Source organism: Narcine bancroftii, chromosome 8 (assembly GCF_036971445.1).
Source record: "Narcine bancroftii isolate sNarBan1 chromosome 8, sNarBan1.hap1, whole genome shotgun sequence".
In the NCBI taxonomy this organism is placed as follows: Eukaryota; Metazoa; Chordata; class Chondrichthyes; order Torpediniformes; family Narcinidae; genus Narcine; species Narcine bancroftii.
Genome location: NC_091476.1, coordinates 136,837,510 through 136,858,297, shown reverse-complemented (window position 1 = coordinate 136,858,297; position 20,788 = coordinate 136,837,510). Strand labels below are relative to the sequence as shown.

Below are 20,788 nucleotides of genomic sequence, written 5' to 3'. Positions count from 1 at the left end.
CACGTGATGTCTCTGGAAGGATTCTTTTTTTTCTTTTCCTTCTCTGACAGAGATGCTGGACTAGAGACACCCCATTGTATAGCTTTGCATGGCTGGAGGGCAGGCTTGGCGGATACAGGGGATAGTCCAGAGTCATCAGGCCCCAGCTCATTGGACAACCCACAGGAACAAGTAGAGCCAATCGGTCCTGACCACTCGCCCATCTCAAGGGATGGGCTCTTCTCTTCCTTTTCTCTGCAAAATGGCACCAGAGTGTGATGGCTGTGCCAGCCTTGGAGTTGCACACAAAGTGCATTTCACTGCATCTCAGTGGATGTAATAATTTTTTTAAAAAACCTCCGCAGTCCACCCAAACATTTTTCTGCTGACCTGTGGTAGGTCATTCTATATTCCCATCACCATCTGGGGGAAAATGTTTCCCATCAGATCGCCTTTACACCTTTTCCCCTCATCTTAAATCACCACGGTCTAGTTAGATTTCCCCTACTGTGGGGGGAAAAAAGGCTGAAACCATTCATTTATCTATGGCCCTCATGATTTCATAAACTTCTAGGGTCACCCCTCATTTCTTACACTCATTTGAGGGGGGTGGAGTCATCAAACAAATGAAGGAAAACACCATCTCCTCAATACTAATCCCATAAATGTCCAGACTCACTTCCAAATTCCCCCCCCCCAACCCCAACAAAGCCTCAGAGATGAGCTTAAGGCATGTGGGGGGGGGGAGGGGGTAACAATGGAAAACTTCCCAGCTCTCCTCACAAATAGACCCATGAGAACATAGGGAGTTCTTAGCCACGGAGGAGGGCAGTACACTCTCAGTACTCGACTGAGAGGTTTGAACTGAATTCTGTGATAAGGTTTGAATCCGTAGTCTTCCCCTTCAGGGCTGGAATGCTATCACCAACCGGGTAATGGTTGTATGCTACCAACAAAACTGCTGGATATTTTATTGAGCAGTAACCTCCATGCAACCCAACTTTTGGTGCAAGCCATCGATATTTTACCTGGTTTAGGTAAGGTCGCTCAGGAACCAGTGGCTTGAGCATGTTTGCAAAAGTGATGCCTTGGTTGTAGAAGACAGGTTGAAGACAAAACAGCAAGATAAGAGTAGGCACATCTACTAATTGCTTAAAATTGCTACAACACTTGCACTGCAACAGGATTTTACATTTCAAGGTAAAGAATGCTCTGAGACATTGGGCTTTAAGAAGACAAGTTTATAAAATTCCAGCTAACTCATGAAAACAATTTTGTTACTCTGTGCCTCCTTGGTGAATTTAAAAAGTGTTCAATGCTTAAATTCTGTCTACTGCAAAGGTTTGAGAAAATGCTGTCAATAAATTCTGGCCTATCAAACGCATTGCCGCTACTTTTCATGAATCCTCCTTCCATTTGGGAGAGACTTTGTGCAGTAGGTGCATTTGACCTAAATTTCCTCTCTCAAACTTTGACAAGGTACTACACGAGTAGGTGAACAAACATCAAGTTGAGCACAGGCAGTCTATCGTGACTGCATCAGCTGAACAAATCAAGTTGTCTTGCTAACAAACTGAGTGGTCTTTGCAAGTGGGTTTTCCAATCACTAGGGCAGGAGTAAATGTTTTTAAATAGCACCATCCACATTCCTTTCAGGAAGTCCTGAAGCATTTGGAGGGCAACAAAACCCAAAACAAGTGTACTCACTTATAAATCACTTAATGTGGAAGCCAATTTTTGCATGATGCTCTCACAAAATGCAACAGAAGAACAAGCCGTTAATCAATTGTCAGTGTTGACTGAAGGATTCATTCTATCCAGGTCACCAATTACATTACTGCAGGAACAAGCCATCTGGTCCCACACAGTCACAACACTATGCAATACAATTGTGGATTGATATCTAGAACTCTTTGGTATCCAGGCAAAAGATAAAAGGGTTGAATTTGCACTTCTCAATGCACTCATCCCACTGAAAAGTCCAAGTCTTTGAACACTACAGACAGGAGGGCTGGCCATTTAGTTCCTCAAGCCTTCAGTGTCACTCTATCATTATGGTTGATCTCCAAAACCATATTCTCACCACATCCCAAGACCCCCTCCCCCCCCCCCCCCCACCCCCCAAATATGCTTGGAAGTAAGAGTATAAAGATATGGGTTGGGACATAGTAACTCTACCTGTACTGACACTGATCCAAGCATGACACAAGGTCTGAGCCGTTCACAGAATCACACAGCAGAGAAGCAGGTCTTTCAGCCCAATTCATCCATGCCAGCCACACTGTCTATCTGAGCTAGTCCCATTTGCTTGCATTTGCCCCAAATTCCTCCAAATATTTTCTATCCAAGTACAGTCTTAATGTCTTTCGAATACACGATTGTCCCTGCCTCTACCACTCCACAGTCCCAACACTATGTCCCAAAACAAGGGAGAGCCTCTACAAGTCAGAGGAAAGTGTACATTGTTCCCAAAAGCTTCATATTATTGAAAAAAATCATGTTGGGTTATCAACAGCTGCAAGTCTCTGGCACCTGCCTACATTTTGCTCATACCTTGATGAAGGGCTCAACCCGAAACACTGATTATGCATCTTTAATGTATAAAGTACACTGTTTGACCTGCTGAATTTCTCCAGCTTTGTATTTTTACTCAATCACAGTGTCCATAGACTTTCAGGTTTTACATCCCAAAGACTGGCAGGTTGGTAGGATAATTTGTCACTGTAAGCTGCCCCTAGTGTGAAGGCGAGTTGTAGAATCCAAATATGGTAATTAATACGGCTGGTGTAAGTGTGCAGTGTGTGTAGTGGGCTGAAAGGCCTGTCTCTGTCCTGTACATTTCTCTGCCATCATGAGCCGATGATGACTTCTATAACATCACCATCTCTGTCCTCAAAGCAACACCTTCCAAATATGACATTCTAATTTGGTACTGAATAAACAACATCACTTGGCCCTGGAATATCACTGCCCCGCCCCACCCCCTGCCCCCCAACCACAAAGCTGCCCTTGGTCAGAGACACAAACCTGCAGCTGTAAATGTCGTTGATCTGAAAGTGTTTGTTGAAAGCAACTGCCTCAATACTGTCAGTCAAGGGTCCATCCAGTACACGGATACCTGTGGGAGAAAGGAGATCTCATCAGCAGTTACAAACTGGCAATCAGGCAAGTCTACATGATGAAGGGTCATTGACCTGAAGCATTAGCTTTTGAGAGCCCAACCTGTTGAGGATCCCCAACACCATCTATTTTTATTCCAGAGTTCCACCTGCAGGTTCTTCTTTGTCTATTGAATTAACTAGCACAGTATTTCTTAACCCGTAGTTTTCAATAACATGAAATATTCTGGCCATATTAAATATGTACAAATAGTTTGGAAATTTGACAACAAAACAAACATTCTCAAAAATGTTTCCCACCAAAACAAAAATTCCGGTGTCCTGGGAAGGGGCTCAAATTTTGCCAGCTCCTTCTCATCCACCTCCACCAGCGGTCCATGACTCTGTTATGGGTAGTCCATAGTAGTAAAGGATCCCATCACTCTACCACCTCATCAAGCTTGACAAAAGTCAGCTCTGAACTGCAGGATTTCTGTCTGTCTCTCTTGCCTTGACAGAATTCTGATGAGGGGTTATCGACCTGAACCATTGTCTCTTTTTCTCGGCACAGATGCTGCTCAATCAACTGAGTATCCCCAGGACTTCTGATTGTCATTTCAAAAGAACCTGGAGACTGGCAATAATACACAGGAAGAAACTCACAATAGGCATGGACAGGACGCCTGCAGATGCTGGGGTCTAATTCAGTACACAAACATGCCGAACAATCTCAGCAGGTCGTGCAGTATCCATGGGAAGTTGATGTTTCAGGCCTGAATCCTTCTTCGGGTCTGCCAAAAATCAGGAAGATGAATGTAGAGGGCTAGTACTAATTCTTTGGCTTGGCTTCGCGGACGAAGATTTATGGAGGGGGTAAATGTCCACGTCAGCTGCAGGCTCGTTTGTGGCTGACAAGTCTGATGTGGGACAGGCAGACACAGTTGCAGTGGTTGCAGGGGAAAATTGGTTGGTTGGGGTTGGGTGTTGGGTTTTTCCTCCTTTGTCTTTTGTCAGTGAGGTGGGCTCTGCGGTCTTCTTCAAAGGAGGTTGCTGCCCGCTGAACTGTGAGGCGCCAAGATGTACGGTTTGAGGCGATATCAGCCCACTGGCGATGGTCAATGTGGCAGGCACCAAGAGATTTCTTTAAGCAGTCCTTGTACCTCTTCTTTGGTGCACCTCTGTCACGGTGGCCAGTGGAGAGCTCGCCATATAACACTATCTTGGGAAGGCGATGGTCCTCCATTCTGGAGACGTGACCCACCCAGCGCAGCTGGATCTTCAGCAGCGTGGACTCGATACTGTCGGCCTCTGCCATCTCGAGTACTTCGATGTTAGGGATGAAGGCGTTCCAATGAATGTTGAGGATGGAGCGGAGACAACGCTGGTGGAAGCGTTCTAGGAGCCGTAGGTGATGCCGGTAGAGGACCCATGATTCGGAGCCGAACAGGAGTGTGGGTATGACAACGGCTCTGTATACGTTTATCTTTGTGAGGTTTTTCAGTTGGTTGTTTTTCCAGACTCATTTGTGTAGTCTTCCAAAGGCGCTATTTGCCTTGGCGAGTCTGTTGTCTATCTCGTTGTCGATCCTTGCATCTGATGAAATGGTGCAGCCGAGATAGGTAAACTGGTTGACCGTTTTGAGTTTTGTGTGCCCGATGGAGATGTGGGGGGGCTGGTAGTCATGGTGGAGCTGGCTGATGGAGGACCTCCGTTTTCTTCAGGCTGACTTCCAGGCCAAACATTTTGGCAGTTTCCGCAAAACAGGACGTCATGCGCTGGAGAGCTGGCTCTGAATGGGCAACTAAAGCGGTATCATCTGCAAAGAGTAGTTCACAGACAAGTTTCTCTTGTGTCTTGGTGTGAGCTTGCAGGCGCCTCAGATTGAAGAGACTGCCATCCGTGAGGTACCGGATGTAAACAGCGTCTTCATTGTTGGGGTCTTACACTGCATATAAAGAACTAAATTGTTAAGTGATCAAGCATCCACAGTCCATCAACACTCAAAGAGAGGGAAATCACCATGAATGAAGTATCGAGGTCAGCTTGTCATCAGATTTTGTAGTAAACACCACCACCTCCTGGCCAATCAATGGAATACAGTATTGATAATGCCCAGACACTTGGTGACTTATTTTACCCATTCATTCCACCAGTCCCATTGATTTACTTCATTGGTGAAGACCCTTCTATACACTTCTTCCAGTTCTTGACCTGGTCACACTTTGCCCAGTAACACTGATGTGATCCTCAATGGTGCTTCAGTCCATTTTCTTTCTCTGTTGCCTCACAATCAACTTGGAGCAATTTTTCAGGACTGAATTTTGGAAAAATCACCACACAAGACAATTCAGCTCATGATATCCATGCTAACCAACTTTCACTAGGACTCTGGAAGAACATTCAATCTGATTTTCTCCAGGACTGCACAGAACAGGTAAAAAAAAATGGAGGTGCTGCCAGAGCTGGTGTAATGGCAGCACTGCTGCAGGTGTGGGCCAACAGAGAGCTGGGCCCAAGTTGGCAGTGCCTGTTATTGACTGCGGTCACAAAGGATTACAGACTCCAGGGAAGCAGAGGACTTGTGCAGCACACCAGAAAACGGGGAGAGCACTCCCCGTTTGAGAAGGAAAAGTAGAGGAGATGACCCCCCATGGTGGTGGGTTAGCAAGGGATTCTGAGGCTGAAGAACACACAGGTGGCAGATTGTTGGTGACTCGAAATGAGGAACCCACATAGGCTGGAGGCTCATGGCAGGCTGCAGATCACTGGAGATTGGCTGAAGGGGTACCAGGCATCGGAACTAGGATATGAGAGGGTGCTGGATGCTTCATGATCATGTCAGATCGCATCTGGAGCTTGGGGTTGCTAATAGTTTGGACTGAAGGCTGTGTGGTTGTGAAGGCTGCAGAAACACTGTAGGTGAAGCCATGGACATTCAGTGACTCCGGGGGTGGGGGGAATCTCTTTTGCTTCTCTTTCTCTGGCTGAAGGGGCACTGGGCAATTTTTGCTGGTAGCAAATCTTTGTCTGGCTTACAGTAGACTAAAGGAAATTTTGTGTACTATCACATTTAATGCTTTATTAGATGACAGTAAAATATTCTTGACTACCCCAGCCCATTGGTCTTTCCCATACCCATGTAGTCTCCCAATACCTTGTCAAAATTTTAGCCGATTGCTTTACAACTACATCAGATTCCATGCACTTTCAGCCATATCGCAAAGTACTGCTTAAAAAAAATTATTCATCTCAGCTACTGCAGAATGATACATTGCACAGAACAGTATAGCTCACAATCTCTTTGCTGGCCCTGACACAATCTAAATTCAAACCATCTGTCCAAACAAGGTGTTCCGATTCCCTGCCAATTCATGTGCCAGTTTAAATACTTGTTAAACATTGCTCTGGATCGGCTTCCACCTTTTCTGCTGGCAGCATGTTCCAGGCATCCATCCTTCTTGGTGCAAAATAAAACTACATAAATCTTCTTTAAATCTTCCTGCTTTCATCATTAAGCAAAACCCTCTGGTGTTTGGCATTACTACCATGGGTAAAAGTACCCCATCAATGTCTCATCTTTTTTCTGACTTCTATCAGGCCTCTCTTCAGCCTCTGGAGAACCAGCAAAAACAATTCAAATCTGTCCATCCCTTCTTTAAATCTCAAACTTGAATCCAGGCAACACCCTGTTGAATCTCTTTTGCAGCCTCTCCAAAGCCTCCACAACCTTGCTGCTCACAACTGGAACTGCTCACAAACTCAAAAAGTGGCCTGACCAAAGTTTTACACAACTGTCTTTTGAAACTGTGCAAGTTCCAGTTTATTTCTTTGACTTTCCTTTCCAGCTAATGACAGCAAAGGTCAGGACACTTGTAGGTATGTGCTCTAGTTGCCCCAGTAGGATATCATTTAACTGCAGCATTGCCATCTACTGCTGAAACATGCAATTGCCCAAATCCTTCGGCTCACTCAAACCAAGTGCTCATGGCAAGGTTATCAGCTATTCAACTGCAGCAGACATTTGCAAGAAAACAGTGAGGAAGGTGTGGAGGGAGGAGAGAATAAAGATGGGTGGTGGGGGTGGCGGGGGGGGGGGGGGTTAAGAAAGGAAGAGAAAGCTTGTGCAGAAGCAGCAAACATGGGTACAAGATTACCTGCAATCCGGCTTCCGAAGGCCACACCGACTGCACAGAAGTTATTTGGGGCAGCAGCAATCTCACCAGCGCACCGAGTTCCATGGTGATTATCACTGTGCTCATCTGGGTGAGGCATGGGATCATCATCATTTGAATTCAGATCATAACTCCCTTCGGGAGACTGGCGACGGTTTAAAAGCAAAATACACAGGTTAATTACTTCTTCAGCAACTTCCCATATAAAACATCAAATCAGGTTGCGCAGCTGGGATAGGATGGCCAAAGCCATTTCCTGGTCGCCAGGAAGATCTCCATGACGAGGTACTTCATTCACTGTCTGGCCCAATGGGTATATGTTGCGGAGTGAATTATCATACACGCAGCATACTCTTGCTCAATACTAGTGTGGCTATCCAGTAAGCTACAGAGGTGGACCACCACTCAAAGCACCATGCAAACTTTCCTCCCCTTCCTAGACCATCCACATCTCTCACTGCTTAAGAACAGCAGCCAGCACACTGAAAGACCCACCACACCCCAGACACATTCTCTTCTTCCTCCTTCCATCAGGCAGAAGGATCACGAAGGTGAAAGCATGCACCTACAGGCTTAACAGCAATTTCTTCCCCACAGCCATCAGGCTCCTGAATGAACCCTGCAACATTGCTCTCAGCCTCCCCTTGTACATTGTCTTGTACTGCAACTATCCAATTTTGCTCATTCTTCTACTTTACATGGGCTGTATGAATTTTAGACCACTCACAGGAGAACCCTTCTGACTGCACAAGGTATATAATGTGATGAATACACTTTAACTTTATTCCGCCCTTTATTCAGGCTTTGGATTTTAACTTGGAACCTGTTGACATTCTTGGAAGAGGCACAGAGGGCTCGCTGTCGTGGCCAAGATCTTCCCACAACCACCAGGCAGATTCATTCAGCAGTCTCTCTGCACTCGAGAGCAATCACTCCACTGGAGTTGGGATCTCACAAGGACAAAGAGGAAGAGGTGTACTGTTTTATTATAGAGTAATCCGATTACTCATTTGTCTGAATTCTCGTTGTAGAATCCTACTTTCTCCAATCTCTCCTTAATGTTTAAACTCCCAAGTCTACGGACAGCACCAAGGTCACTCTCAACCTGCCTCACAGCTCCAGTGACCCAGGTTTGACCCCAAACTCTGTCTAGAATTTGCACGTTGTCCCTGTGAGAGTTTCTGCCCAGTGCTCCATTTTCCTCCAACATCCCAAAGACTTGTGGACTGGTAAGGTTTAATCAAGAACCTGGGAGAATGGGCAGAGAAGGAATTATGGGTCTGTGGGGAATAAAATGAGCAAGGGTAGGATTAGGTGGAAAATAAAATGGGTGAGCGATCGTGGGCAAAGATACAGCGAGGTGAAGGGACTGTTTCACTCTCTCTATCTCTCTGACCATATGTCGAGGTGCAGTGCACAAAATAGCTCCAGCTATGCTCTAACCTGGGTTTGCTCAGCCAAAGTACAACTTGTACACATCCACCAACAGGACAGCAAAGCATAAACATGGATCCCACTGTGCAGAATTACTGTGTCCTGAGATCCTGCACTGGGCCAGAGGATGAGGCTATCAGGAAAGACTTTCTTGCTGGAGCTAGAACATAGAACGCATATTATGGAAGATATCTTTCAACCATACTGACCCATAATGATAGGAATACTCTACACTACACATTACCTCCTGTACTTCCTTACAGCATAGGAGGCCATTGAGCCCAGTGAGTCTGTGATAGCTCAATCACATTCCCTTTAGATCCCTATCAACATCTTTCCCCACCCCCCCACCACCTGCCAATCTTACCACTTGCCTATAATCAAGCATTAATTTTCAATGAAAACACAATGATGAAGAAACTCAAGCACCATAATTTATATAGCAAAAGATAAAGATATATAACCAAGATTTCTGGCCTGAGCCCTTCATCAAGGTATGAGAAAAATGTAAGCAGTTGTCTGAAATAAAATGGTGGGGGCGGAGTACAGTGGATAAGGGAAGGAGGGCATGACAGTAAACAGGGGGAGAGGGGATAGCTCTGAGAATGGAGAGGGGAGGGGGGTGGAGAGCTGGAAGAAAGTAGACAGAAGAATGGGGAAGAGAGGGACAACGATTAGTGGTTGAGCATAAACCTGAGAAGTTCATGTTAATGCATCTACTTGGTGATTGCACCCCAGACGGAATATTAGGTGTTGGTCCTCCAATTTACAGATGGCCTTGGTTTAACAGTACCTTTACAATGGCCAAGTCATCTACAAACCAACAGGTCTCTGGAACGCAGAAGGAAGCTGGAGCACCAAGAAATGGATGCAGTTACTGGGAATAACAAGCATCTCCAGACAGACAGTTCCAGTGGTCAGGACTGAACTTGGATCACTGGAGTGTGAGGCAATAGCTGTGCCACGGTTTCCTCCTACCTTATCTAATTTCTTCCCTCATTGGTGATTCAGTATCATCTCCTGTTGATCAAGATTGGCGATTGGACCATTATAAGTGACATGATTTCATGCACACAATCTATATGCAACTATCCTGTGTCCTGGGTAATTTTCCTGGAGTATTGTCTGCTTTTTATGGAGAGAAGTAGATGCAGTTTCTTTTGCATGCTTCCCTGCTCTTTTCTGGATAAACCTTTGAACCATTTGCTTCAAAGGTTGTATTCTTCACCCCTCCTGATCATTCTCTAACAGTATGGTCAAATATGCACATTTCCTTCTTGCTCTCATGCATTTGCAGCCTTCTTTTAAATCCAAATATGTCACTGAACTTACATAATTAGTCTGTATGTCCCGTATTGTATACTGGACACCATCATCGACCACCACCACGGTCACTCCTTTGCCAGTGACATTGCGTTCCCACACTCCAGTGACGTTAATGTCCATTCCTTGCTTCCTGCGATTATGCTGCAAAGGAAGGTGTGTTTCGTCTAAATGCTGTGAAAATTTTATGGGATAGGAGCAGGTCAGCTCGAGATCAGAAGCTATAGCTGGTCGTGAATGCAGGTCAGAGCATCATGCAAACTTCCCTCCCTTCCACGAACTCCATCACCATCTAAAGGCAGCCAACATATTGAAGGACCCATCACACCCCGGACATATCCTATTCTTCCTCCTCCCATCAGGGAGAAGGATCAAGAGAGTGAAAGCTTAACAGGAGATGAGGAAAGATTGTTTTCTTCTCAGCTGGATTTTTAGTGGCCAACTACCTGGTGTCTTACAAGGTCTTTGTATCTCTTCCCACTTCGCCTGGCATCATCCTGTGGGCAAAGAATCTGAATTGGAGGTCATGTTGTGGGAAGGATGCGAACCTCAGTGTTGGTTTGCTGCAAGCATTCAGATAGTTTGAAAACAATTTATCTACTGGCTGCAAACATCACAAGTCTCTGCTGACTGTTTCCAATGGGTTAAGAGGAAAGAGCAATATTATTTTAGATTATTTTGGTGCAGACATCATGAGCTGAAGGGGTGATTGAGTTCTACAATTATGAGCTTTGGGTTGATTATTTTTTAGGTCACAGGCTAATAGGATCCAGATTCCTCTAAAGGCAGGTCTAAATATTGTCTTGAGACTTGTTGCAGGTGACTTGGAAGCCAACAAAAAAAAATTGCATTAATGTAGCACTTATGTGAAAACAGAAAACATGACATTAAATTTGTGTACAGCAATTGCCTATGATTAGCAAGAAAATAAGGTCAGATCATCTGTATTTTAGATATGTTATTTATCCAAGGGTCACATAAACAGCTGAGGAAAATAAAACAATAAACTTGCAGAATACTGCCTGGATTTGTCACAAATCCTCAATGAATAGGAATTAAGAGCTATTGGGCTCCATTTAACCTACTCTACCATTCAACAAGATGACAGGTGATCGGATTGTAATCTCAAGATTGCACACCAGTTTACCCCAGTAATCTTTCACCCCTTGCTTACTTCTGTCTGAAAATCAAAGTGTAAAAATAGAGGGCTATGGGTGTGATGTAGGAAAGGTTAAGATTGTTGGTTAGGTTTACAAAGGTCAGAACAACATCATGGGCTGAAGGACCTGTACTGTGCTGTAATGTTCTATGTCTACCCCCCACCACTCTTTTAGGTTAGATACAAACTATCACATCTTCACCTTAAACGAGTTTGCCCTTATTTTAAATCAGGAGCCTCTCTTTATTATCCTCTCCATGTCTACCCTGTCAACATCCCACAACCCTCTATATCCTATAGGTACATGTCTAGCTGCCTAACCTTTTAGAAGCAACTTACTCATTTTAGACATATAGCTTCTCTCAAATGCCTCCAAAATATTAACATCCTTCTTTAAAGAAAGAGATCAAACCCATTACCCCGGCTCACCAGCAAGGCAGAAGTCTGTCGTGTGTTGAAACAATGTTTAGGTAGGATCCTCAAGGCATTACATTTTCTTTTTGCAATTCAAATAGCTTTTTGAATCCATTTTAATCCAATGTTTAATTGTTTACACAGAGATGTGTGAATCATAGGTCAGCAACTTTCATTGGGCAAGTTTTAAAAGAGAAGAGAGAAAAATAAACTTGGGTTAATTTGTCAATGCTGACATGTGCAGAGAATGGAATGCCATGCATGCACCTCATTCTGTGCAGTGCCCAACGACAGGCATTGCCTCAATTCTCCATTGTGTAGTGTTGGTAACACCTCGCAAATCCAAGAATGTCACTATGTGGCAAGGAATAAGGCACCAGCTGCTTGACGTCATCGTTCAGGACACACATTCCCATTCTTTACCATCACTGGACCAGAACCCTGAAATCTCTCCCACGTGATCAGCACTGGGAGATGACCTGCAATTGGAAGTGCATCACTTGAAGGAGTTTCTGAAGAGATGCTGTTCTCATTATCATATCCCAAAAACAAACAGCATTTTTTTTTAAGTCAAGTCACTACCTTTTCCCACAACAAACCAGATGTCACAAAGGAAGCACCTTGGAATGTTCAAAAAAGTTCATTCTGTTTACCCAGGGAGACTGACCTGTGATTAGGAGAGGGATGGATTTCACCAGCCAAGGGGACACTCTGGAATAGAGTGATGATGAAGAATGGGAAGCCCAGATACGATTAACACTGGGAGGTTGGAGAGGTTTATTCAGCCATTACTTAGTGAGCACACTAACACTAGCCAAAAGGTACAAAAATACAAAAGCAAAATGCAGTAGATCTGAAAGAGAACCAGAAGACTGTGCAGGTTGTCCAAAAGCCTTACCAGCAAGGCCACTGGAATAATGAGAGAAATGAATTTTGAGATTTAGGTTTATTTATTGTCATGTGTACAGAGTGATTCAAAGTCCAGCAAAGAGTCACTGTGCTCCAGTGCCATCTTGGAACAAAAAGAAAGAAAGGGCAGCACAGTTAGCGTATAGGGCGGCATGGTTCAGGTAGCAGTTGGTGAGACGCTATTACAGCGACTCAGATTCGAATCTGGCACAGTATGCAAGTAGTTTCTACATTCTCCTCATGTCAGTGTGGGTTTCCTCGGGGTACTCCTGTTTCCTCCCACCCTTCAAATGTACAAGGGTTGTTGGTTAATTGGTGTATTTGGGAGCACAGGCTCATGGGCCACAAGGGCCTGTTACCATGCTGCAAGTCTAAATCTAAAATTTAGAGTCCCTTGAGAGACTGTGTAGTCAATGTTCACGCCAACTCCTCCGACGTTGCCAATGCCGTCACCCCTGTAACCGCCACAGCTTGTTCCCCCATGTTGTCCAGCAGTGAGGGGTAGGTGAATCACTTACCAGGTGCCACTGGAAAGGGTACTTTGGGTCATTGAAGTGCAGGCTCCGCTTAGACCGCTTCAGCAGCTTCTGCTCAGAATGCCACCTCACACGGTCATGTTGGGCAAGCAAGGCATTGATGGATTTCCTCATCCTCTGCGTCTCCTCCTCCAGGTCACCATGGCTACGTCGATCTGGAGGCAGAGCAAAGAGGTAATGGCCAGCCAGTTCCCCAATCTGCCCCCTGTTCTCCAGTTCCATGAACTCTGCAAGTTCGTCTGCAAGCTGATCCAATGACAATGCCTCACTTGTGCCAGAATCATTTCCAAGTGCTAGATGCACTGCCCAAGTCAAAGTTCCCTTTTTTTCTACATCCAATCCCTCATTCCTTCCCTTGTTAATTCCATCCACGTCATTAGCTTGAGGAGCCAATACCAAAGTCTCAATGTTCAGGGCTCTGGCAAATCCATTCTTTGTAGCCACTGGTAACCAGATGGAAAATATTGAAAAGCTCAAGAAGGTTGACAACAGGATCTCCATCATCACTCTCCATGGTGAGACCTTCCACTTCAGATGCTGCATCAGATCTGATCACTGCAACAAAAAGCAAACAAAACAAATAGAGACCTCATGCAAAAGAGATTGCTGTCAAAAAGACCAGGGAGTGGACTGGTACTGGAATTACTGGAGTCTCCTAACCCCCACCCTTTAAAGTGATCTACCGGGATTGTTATCTGAAGAGGGTTTGCAAGATCATTGAGGACACCTTCCACCCTGCACACTGCATTTTTAGCTGCTCCCGTCAGGAAAGAGATACAGGAATATCAGAGCCAGCACCACCAGGCTGAGGAGGTTTCTTCCCATGGGCAGTCAGAAAGCTGCATGATCAAAGGAACTGCCTACACTAACCATCCATTAGTGTATCTATGAATAATTGTCCAGCCTATGTATTGTTTATCTAAATGTGTGTTATATCTGGCTGTTTATCTGCGTGTTTGGCACCAAAGACCGGAGAACGATGTTTCATCATACTTGTGCAATCAGATGGCAATAAACTTGACTTGAACAACCTGGGATCGAGAGACATACATTCAATGGAACTCCTCCAATTTCTCTTGTGGCTCCTGGCCCCACTGCAGTTTCAGTTCAATCAGGTCATTTGTTAGCCCCAAGAACTTTAGGGGTTGAAGGTTCATGAAAGGTAGTCATGTGGAAAATCCACTCTGACTCCTCCCCCAAGGATGTATCAGAAACTTTAATTTCTCATCCTTCTGCTGCTTCTCAGAAAGTTAGCAAAAATAGCGTCAGGTTTCCAGTGTATACTGGCAACAGCTCACCAACATTTCCAGTCTCTTGCTTTTGTAATATTTTAATTATCATTTTAACATATTTAACAATCAACAATACTAAATGTAAAATGTCAAGAAAACCCTTCCCTCCGCCCTCTCTACAAGTCCTATTAAACAGAGAAAGAACGAAGATAAAGAAAAAAATTCATCCCATTGTCAGTGTCATATAAAACATATGGAGACACAATAATACAACAATGTTAAAATCTTTGCAGAGGTCTGCTGGCTAGCCAGTTCCAATCGTTACTCTATATTGGTGCCAGTGAGGCACCTATATGTTCTAAATAAGGCTGTCAAGATTTTTAGGAAGGTGTTATATCCATTCCTGTGATTGTACGTGACCTTTTCAAATGGGATGCAATCATCGTTATTCACCTCTGAAGATCATTTATCCATGAGTAGATGGGAGACAGACTTCCATGTGACTACTATGCATTTCCTGAACACAAGGCAATTTCTGTGAATTTAATTTGAGAATTAGTTGGTAATCTACCAATCGTGGTAAAGTTCCCCAGAAGATAAAGTCTCTGGATCTACTGGGAAGGTGAATCCCATTATCTTAGTTAGGGTATCACAGTCTTTTGATCCAACCCATAACTCTGCATGTCTGACACCCATTTCAGACAAGTAGAAAATGCCTCCTCAGTAAATGCACTAAATATTGGGAATCATGGTCTTTGCCCCCCACCTCCCCCCCCCCCCACCTGCCACCACTATCTTATCCATCCCTCTCCCTGTCAGAGGCTGAACCAGACAGGACACATCATTGGTGTTTCTGACCTGAGGAGAGGTTCCGCACTCAATTCCACTTGGCTACCAGACTGTCACTTCTCACCTCCAACTCAATGCCTACCTCAGCTCAACTACAATTGCTGAACCAAGTGCTCCCACGGCACCAGTGCCCCCACCAATCCAATCCTCCCACTTCCTCCAGTTTTTTTTGTTTTTTTTTTAAATTTTTTATTTTTTTTCCTCCAGCTTTAACACTTTCACTTTAAACGTCTGTTCTCTCATCTTTCAAAATCTGAACGAATCCAAAATTCTGCATGCTGTAGCCTGACTACCATAGGTCTGATCCACCACCATTCTCAGTGCCCTTCTACATATTATTTCACAGTTTCTTCTGACACAGGAGGTAATTCAGCCCTTTATATCAGTCATTCCCACAATCTAATTTGGCCCACGTTTCTTTGCAACTTATACTCTCTCAAAGAGTCATCAACTTTTTTGATACTCATAGTTAATGGTTAACATGGATGTTGTGGTCTGAAGAGTTTGGCTCTGTGCTTTATTTCTCTACGACTAACTGCTAAAGCCTTAGAAGCACTTGGCAACTCCCAGGTCCTTTCCAAACTTGGTTAGGGTTTGTTCCCTCCTAAGATGAATCCAAAATGAAAGCAAACAAGGAATAAAAATGCTACAAAGACAACAAGCAAATCAAAACATCCTCCACCAAATCATTTCAAACATTATTCTATTTAGCTAGATAAAATAGGGGAGAAGGTACCGGAACATATAGTTTATAAGTGGGTTGAAAAGCTGGTGCAATATAAAAGCTCACCAGCACTGCATCATTTACTCAATATATGGATGAAGATTCACTTAGAAAGGAAAAAAAACAAATTACCAACTACCAATATTATTATTGATGCAAAACCAGCTAATCCCTTTTACAATAGATAACCTTTCCTGTAGAGAATGGGAGAGAAAAGGAATTAAAAGAATAGAAAATTGTTTTTTGGGAAATAATTTATTATCATTTGAACAAATGAAGTACAAATATGGAATAACTCATGGTACAATGTTTGCATACCACCAACTGAAACCCTACTTAAAGGATAAATTGGGAAACAGACTGAGGTTACAAGAAGGAAGCAGCTTTGAATATGTGATTACAGACACAATGATAATTAAAAGATTTATAACGAACATGTACATCAAGCTGCAAGAGAAGAAAATGATGAAATAAGCTATAATCCCAAACAAAAGTGGGAAAAAGATTTAAACATAAAGATAAAAAATGAAACATGGGAAAAGTTATGCTCTGGAACTATGAAGAACATAATAAACTCAAGGTTATGCATGATACAGTATAATTAGTTACACAGGTTATAAATCACACCCCAAAAGTTAAAAAAATGGGACCCAACATTATCAGACAGATGTTTTGACTGTAAGAAGGAAATGGGAACAACAGTACAAGCAATTTGGGCATGTGAGAAAGTGAAAAAGACACAACAGAGACCTCCACCCCCTAAAATGATAGAATGCGAAGAAGACGAAGTGAACTGACCCAGTGTGTAAAAGTAGATGACACAATTTTCTTGTTTATTTTCATTGTGTGATGACATTGTTTAATGGTTTTATTGTATTGTATATTGTTGGAACCAAAGGGTTAAATAATCATGGAAAATATGCCTATGTACTATTCATTATGTATTCATTAATCCATTACTGTGTAACAATTTACTATTCACTTCAATTATACTGTTTAAGGACAAAAATGGGAACAAGATCTAAACATAAAGATAAAGAAGGAAACATGGGAGAAGTTATGCTCAGGAACTATGAGAAATACAATAAATATGAGGTTATGTATGATACAATATAACTGGATACACAGGCTATATATTACACCTCAAAAGTTAAATAAATGGGACCCAACAGTATCTGACAGATGTTTTCGCTGTAAAAAGGAAATGGGAACAACAATTCATACAATATGGACATGTGAGAAAGTGAAAAAATTTTGGGAAGATCTAAACCAGATATTAAATAAAATCACAAAAAGCAATATACCAAAAAACCCAGAGATCTTCCTCCTAAGTAACATAAAAAACAAAGAATTTGGACTTGATTTGGATGGTGCACAAAAAAGATTTGTTAGGATAGCCCTAGCTGTAGCAAAAAAATGTATTATGTCAGCCTGGAAATTAGAAGATAACTTGAGAATACAACAATGGTATATAGAAATGAATAAATGTATTCCATTAGAAAAAATAACATATAATTTAAGAAATAATATTACAATATTTGAACAAATATGGGAGCCATACATGAAACATAATAGAGAAAACCTACCAGGAACATCTACCACCTAAAATGACAGAAGGAGAAGAGAATGAAAAGAACTGACTCAGTGGAATTTCTTGTTTGTTTTTATTGAGTGACAACATTCTTTGATGGGTTTAATGTATCCTATTTTCTGAACTTTAAATGAATGGGAGGGGAGGGAGGGGAAGAGGGAGGGGGGGGGAAGAAAACGACACTGTATATGTTCAAGAGGGAAAATGTATGTATCTTGATCAATGTGGTTTATAGTGTGAAAAATAAAAATTTTTTTTAAATTATACTGTTTAAGGGAAATATTAATGTAATTAAGTAACAGCCACAGTATGTAGAAAAGTTGGCTGATTATAGTATGTGTAGAATTTGCTGCCTCCAAATACAAAGAGAGAAAATACTTTCATCCCCAAGGTTACACTTCTAATTGTAAAGCACACATGGGAGAAAAAGGATAGCAGATAGGAGAAGTTAGACAGGATGAGGTTGGAGGAACAGGGACAGTGATTTAGTCTGAAACAGGCCAATGACAGGAAGATAAGTGTATTGCAAGGATAAGTGATAAGAGTACCATGACTGAGAATGTCAGAGACAAAAAAAATGGATAAATCAATTTAGAAAGAAATAATTAAGTCATAAGGATACACAGGTGGTGTTGATTAGAACAGAAGACTATGGCCAGACGAGAACAAAGAAATAATTAGAAATATCTGGGGTATGAATTGACTTCTGATCAAAACAACAGGATGTTCTGGCCTTGGGGATTAAGATAAGAGGTCTACATCATCGATAAGTGCAGAGCAGGAAATTGCTTGAGATAAATTTTATGCAAGGAGTTTATCAAAGAAAGCCAACTCGTGGTCAATGTAACAATGTTGATCTATATAAACAGAAGAGACTGGACAGTAGGAGCCAGTCTTGGGGAATAGCTCACTGAGCAGGTGACCTATGAACTAACAACTGAACCAGAGCTCTGTAAGCTTTATTCCTGTACTATGTAATAAACTGATTGTGAAACCGAATACCTTCTCCTATCACTTCATTCAACGAGCACGCTGGACTCAGACGACACATAGACCAAATTGAGGGTAGGGTAAAGCCAGAGTCCGACAATATGTTGAACATTTAATGGGTTTGGAGGGGGGTGGGAAGGGAAGGTAGGGGGGAAAAAGGGGAGAAAATGCCACTGTGTATATTTAAGAGGGAAATGTTTGTATGTATTTTGATTGATATGGTTCAGTGTGAAAAATAAAAAAAAACAAAAAACATTACTCTATTTGACCCAACACACCCTCACCTAAAATTATTATAAAACCATTGACACCTTTTTTTCCTGCACAAAAAAAAAGCTTTGAAAGTTTTGGATAGGAATACCACCCAACTAAAAACTGGACCTTGTACTTTCATGTGTGGGTGTAAACTCCCTCGGGTAAATCACACAAGTGACAGTAAATGTACAGCACATGGTTCTGACTTAAATCACGAGTTCATGATAGATATCCCCTGTTTCTGAGTATCAGAAGATGGAGAACATCACACCAAAGGTCAGGATCCATATATGCATTGAAGAGCTCTGCTGAAAGATCAATGTTATTGCTATCGACTCCCCTGTCCTGACTTAAAAGCACTTCCCTTTTGCAGATGGCTGTGGGATCAACACTCATCGACTGCAACAACATTGGTCTGATCATTGTGTCAGAGTTGGTTCCCTACTCTTTGGACCAGTTCGAACATGCCAACCAAATTGACATTCTGGGCTAGTCCCATTTGCCCATATGCATCTAAACCCTTCCAATCCATTCATCAAAGTCATACCCACCTCCAATTTACTCTGGCAGTTTGTTCCAGATATGGCATTCCTCCCCACCCCACCCAGAGTGGAAAAAAAATGTCTCTTAGATCCCTCTCCTCATTAGTGCAGCATGACTTTGATTCTTTACCCTGGGGAAAAGAATCTGATTGTCCACCCCACTGCCCACCTGTTGGGTGTAATTGAGGCAGAGATTGATAGGTTTTTGATAAGCCAGGGGATCAAAGGTTATGGAGAGAAGACTAGGCAGTGGGATTGAGTGGGAAAATGGATCAGCTCAAGATTGAATGGTGGGGCAGACTCAAATGACCTATTTCTGCTCCCATATCTTACAGTCTTATAGAGGTCTTATAAACCCCTATCAGGTCACACCTCAGCCTCCTACACTCCAGAGAAAACAAATTAAGTTTGTCCAATCTCTCCATATAACTCATACCATCTAAACAAGTGGTTCTCAACCCTTCCCCCCCCCCCTCCACTCACATACCACCTTAAGTAATCCCCTACTAACCACAGAGCATCGATGTCACAGGTTAGTAAGGGATCACTTAAGGTGGTATGTGAGTGAAAAAAATAAGGTTGAGAACCACTGCTCTAAACCATACAACATCCTGGTAAATCTCTTCTGTCCCTATTCCAGAGCCTCCACATCCTTCCTGTACTGGGTTGATCAGAACTGTAGACATGATTTCAAGTGCAGCCAAACCAATCCATAATCGCTGCATGATATCCTTACTTGATGCTTGACTTCATTCGAGCACGGCATATCATATGCTTTCTTTATCACCCTATCCATTTACACATCATTACTTTTTAGATCCTTATTGTTAATTTACATTTGCGTTGGCTGCACCAAGTGTGTCCATCAGCACGTACTCCTGCAGGCTGGAATGTATCAATTCGCAGCATTCCCTTACCAACATCTCATTAGGCTGAAAGGCCAACAGGTTTCGGGCAGACCAAAGAGTGTCTTTCACGAGTTGATGGTCCTCCAGCAGTTCCTGACATTGGACACAGAGTATGTCCCTTGGAACAGACCATAAATTAAATCTTCACTGCTTGGAAAAATAGCTGAGTGAGCAGAAACCCACCGCAATCACTTGTGCAATGAGTTACTTGCGATGCTCAGCATTTAAGAGGACATTTTGTTACTTGTACAGGAGGAGGATGAGTCATCTTCCACAAATATTGTACTTGCAGATGCCAAGCTCAACACTATTTATAAATTTATAAATTAATAGTTCTGTTCTGCACCATCTCACAAATTCAGTAGAATTTGGCACATATACTCTACAGGAATAATTGACGAGGGGATATCTTGTCCCAACGTGAGATGGTGTAGAACAGAACAATTAATTTATAAATAGTGTAGAGCTTGGCATCTGCAAGTACAATATTTGTGGAAGATGACTCATCCTCCTCCTGTACAAGTAACAAAATGTCCTCTTAAATGCTGAGCACCGCAAGTAACTCATTGTGCAAAACATTTCACCCATTGCATGTCGTCCTTGAGGAGGAAACCTCTACATTTTCAAAGCCTTCGAGAAGAAATGCCAAGTCCCCAACTGGCTCCTAGTGGTG

General features: G+C 42.8%; 1 protein-coding gene across 10 annotated transcripts in view; it reads right to left on the bottom strand.

The window, feature by feature from the left end:
- The window catches only part of LOC138741221 (proprotein convertase subtilisin/kexin type 7-like), a 212,016-nt gene that overhangs the window by 186,589 nt on the left and 4,639 nt on the right, over positions 1 to 20,788 (bottom strand). For 6 of the 10 annotated variants that reach the window (XR_011343405.1, XR_011343402.1, XR_011343403.1 and 3 more), the window contains exons 2-5: positions 13,007 to 13,579; positions 10,016 to 10,150; positions 7,232 to 7,394; positions 3,007 to 3,097 (exon numbers count right to left, since the gene is read on the bottom strand). Coding sequence is in view for 6 of the 10 variants with exons in the window: in XM_069894955.1 (XP_069751056.1) it covers positions 3,007 to 3,097; positions 7,232 to 7,394; positions 10,016 to 10,150; positions 13,007 to 13,567 (950 nt within the window). In the remaining 4 variants the exon portion in view is untranslated. The other 4 variants (XM_069894961.1, XM_069894956.1, XM_069894957.1 and 1 more) reach the window with 4 other exon arrangements.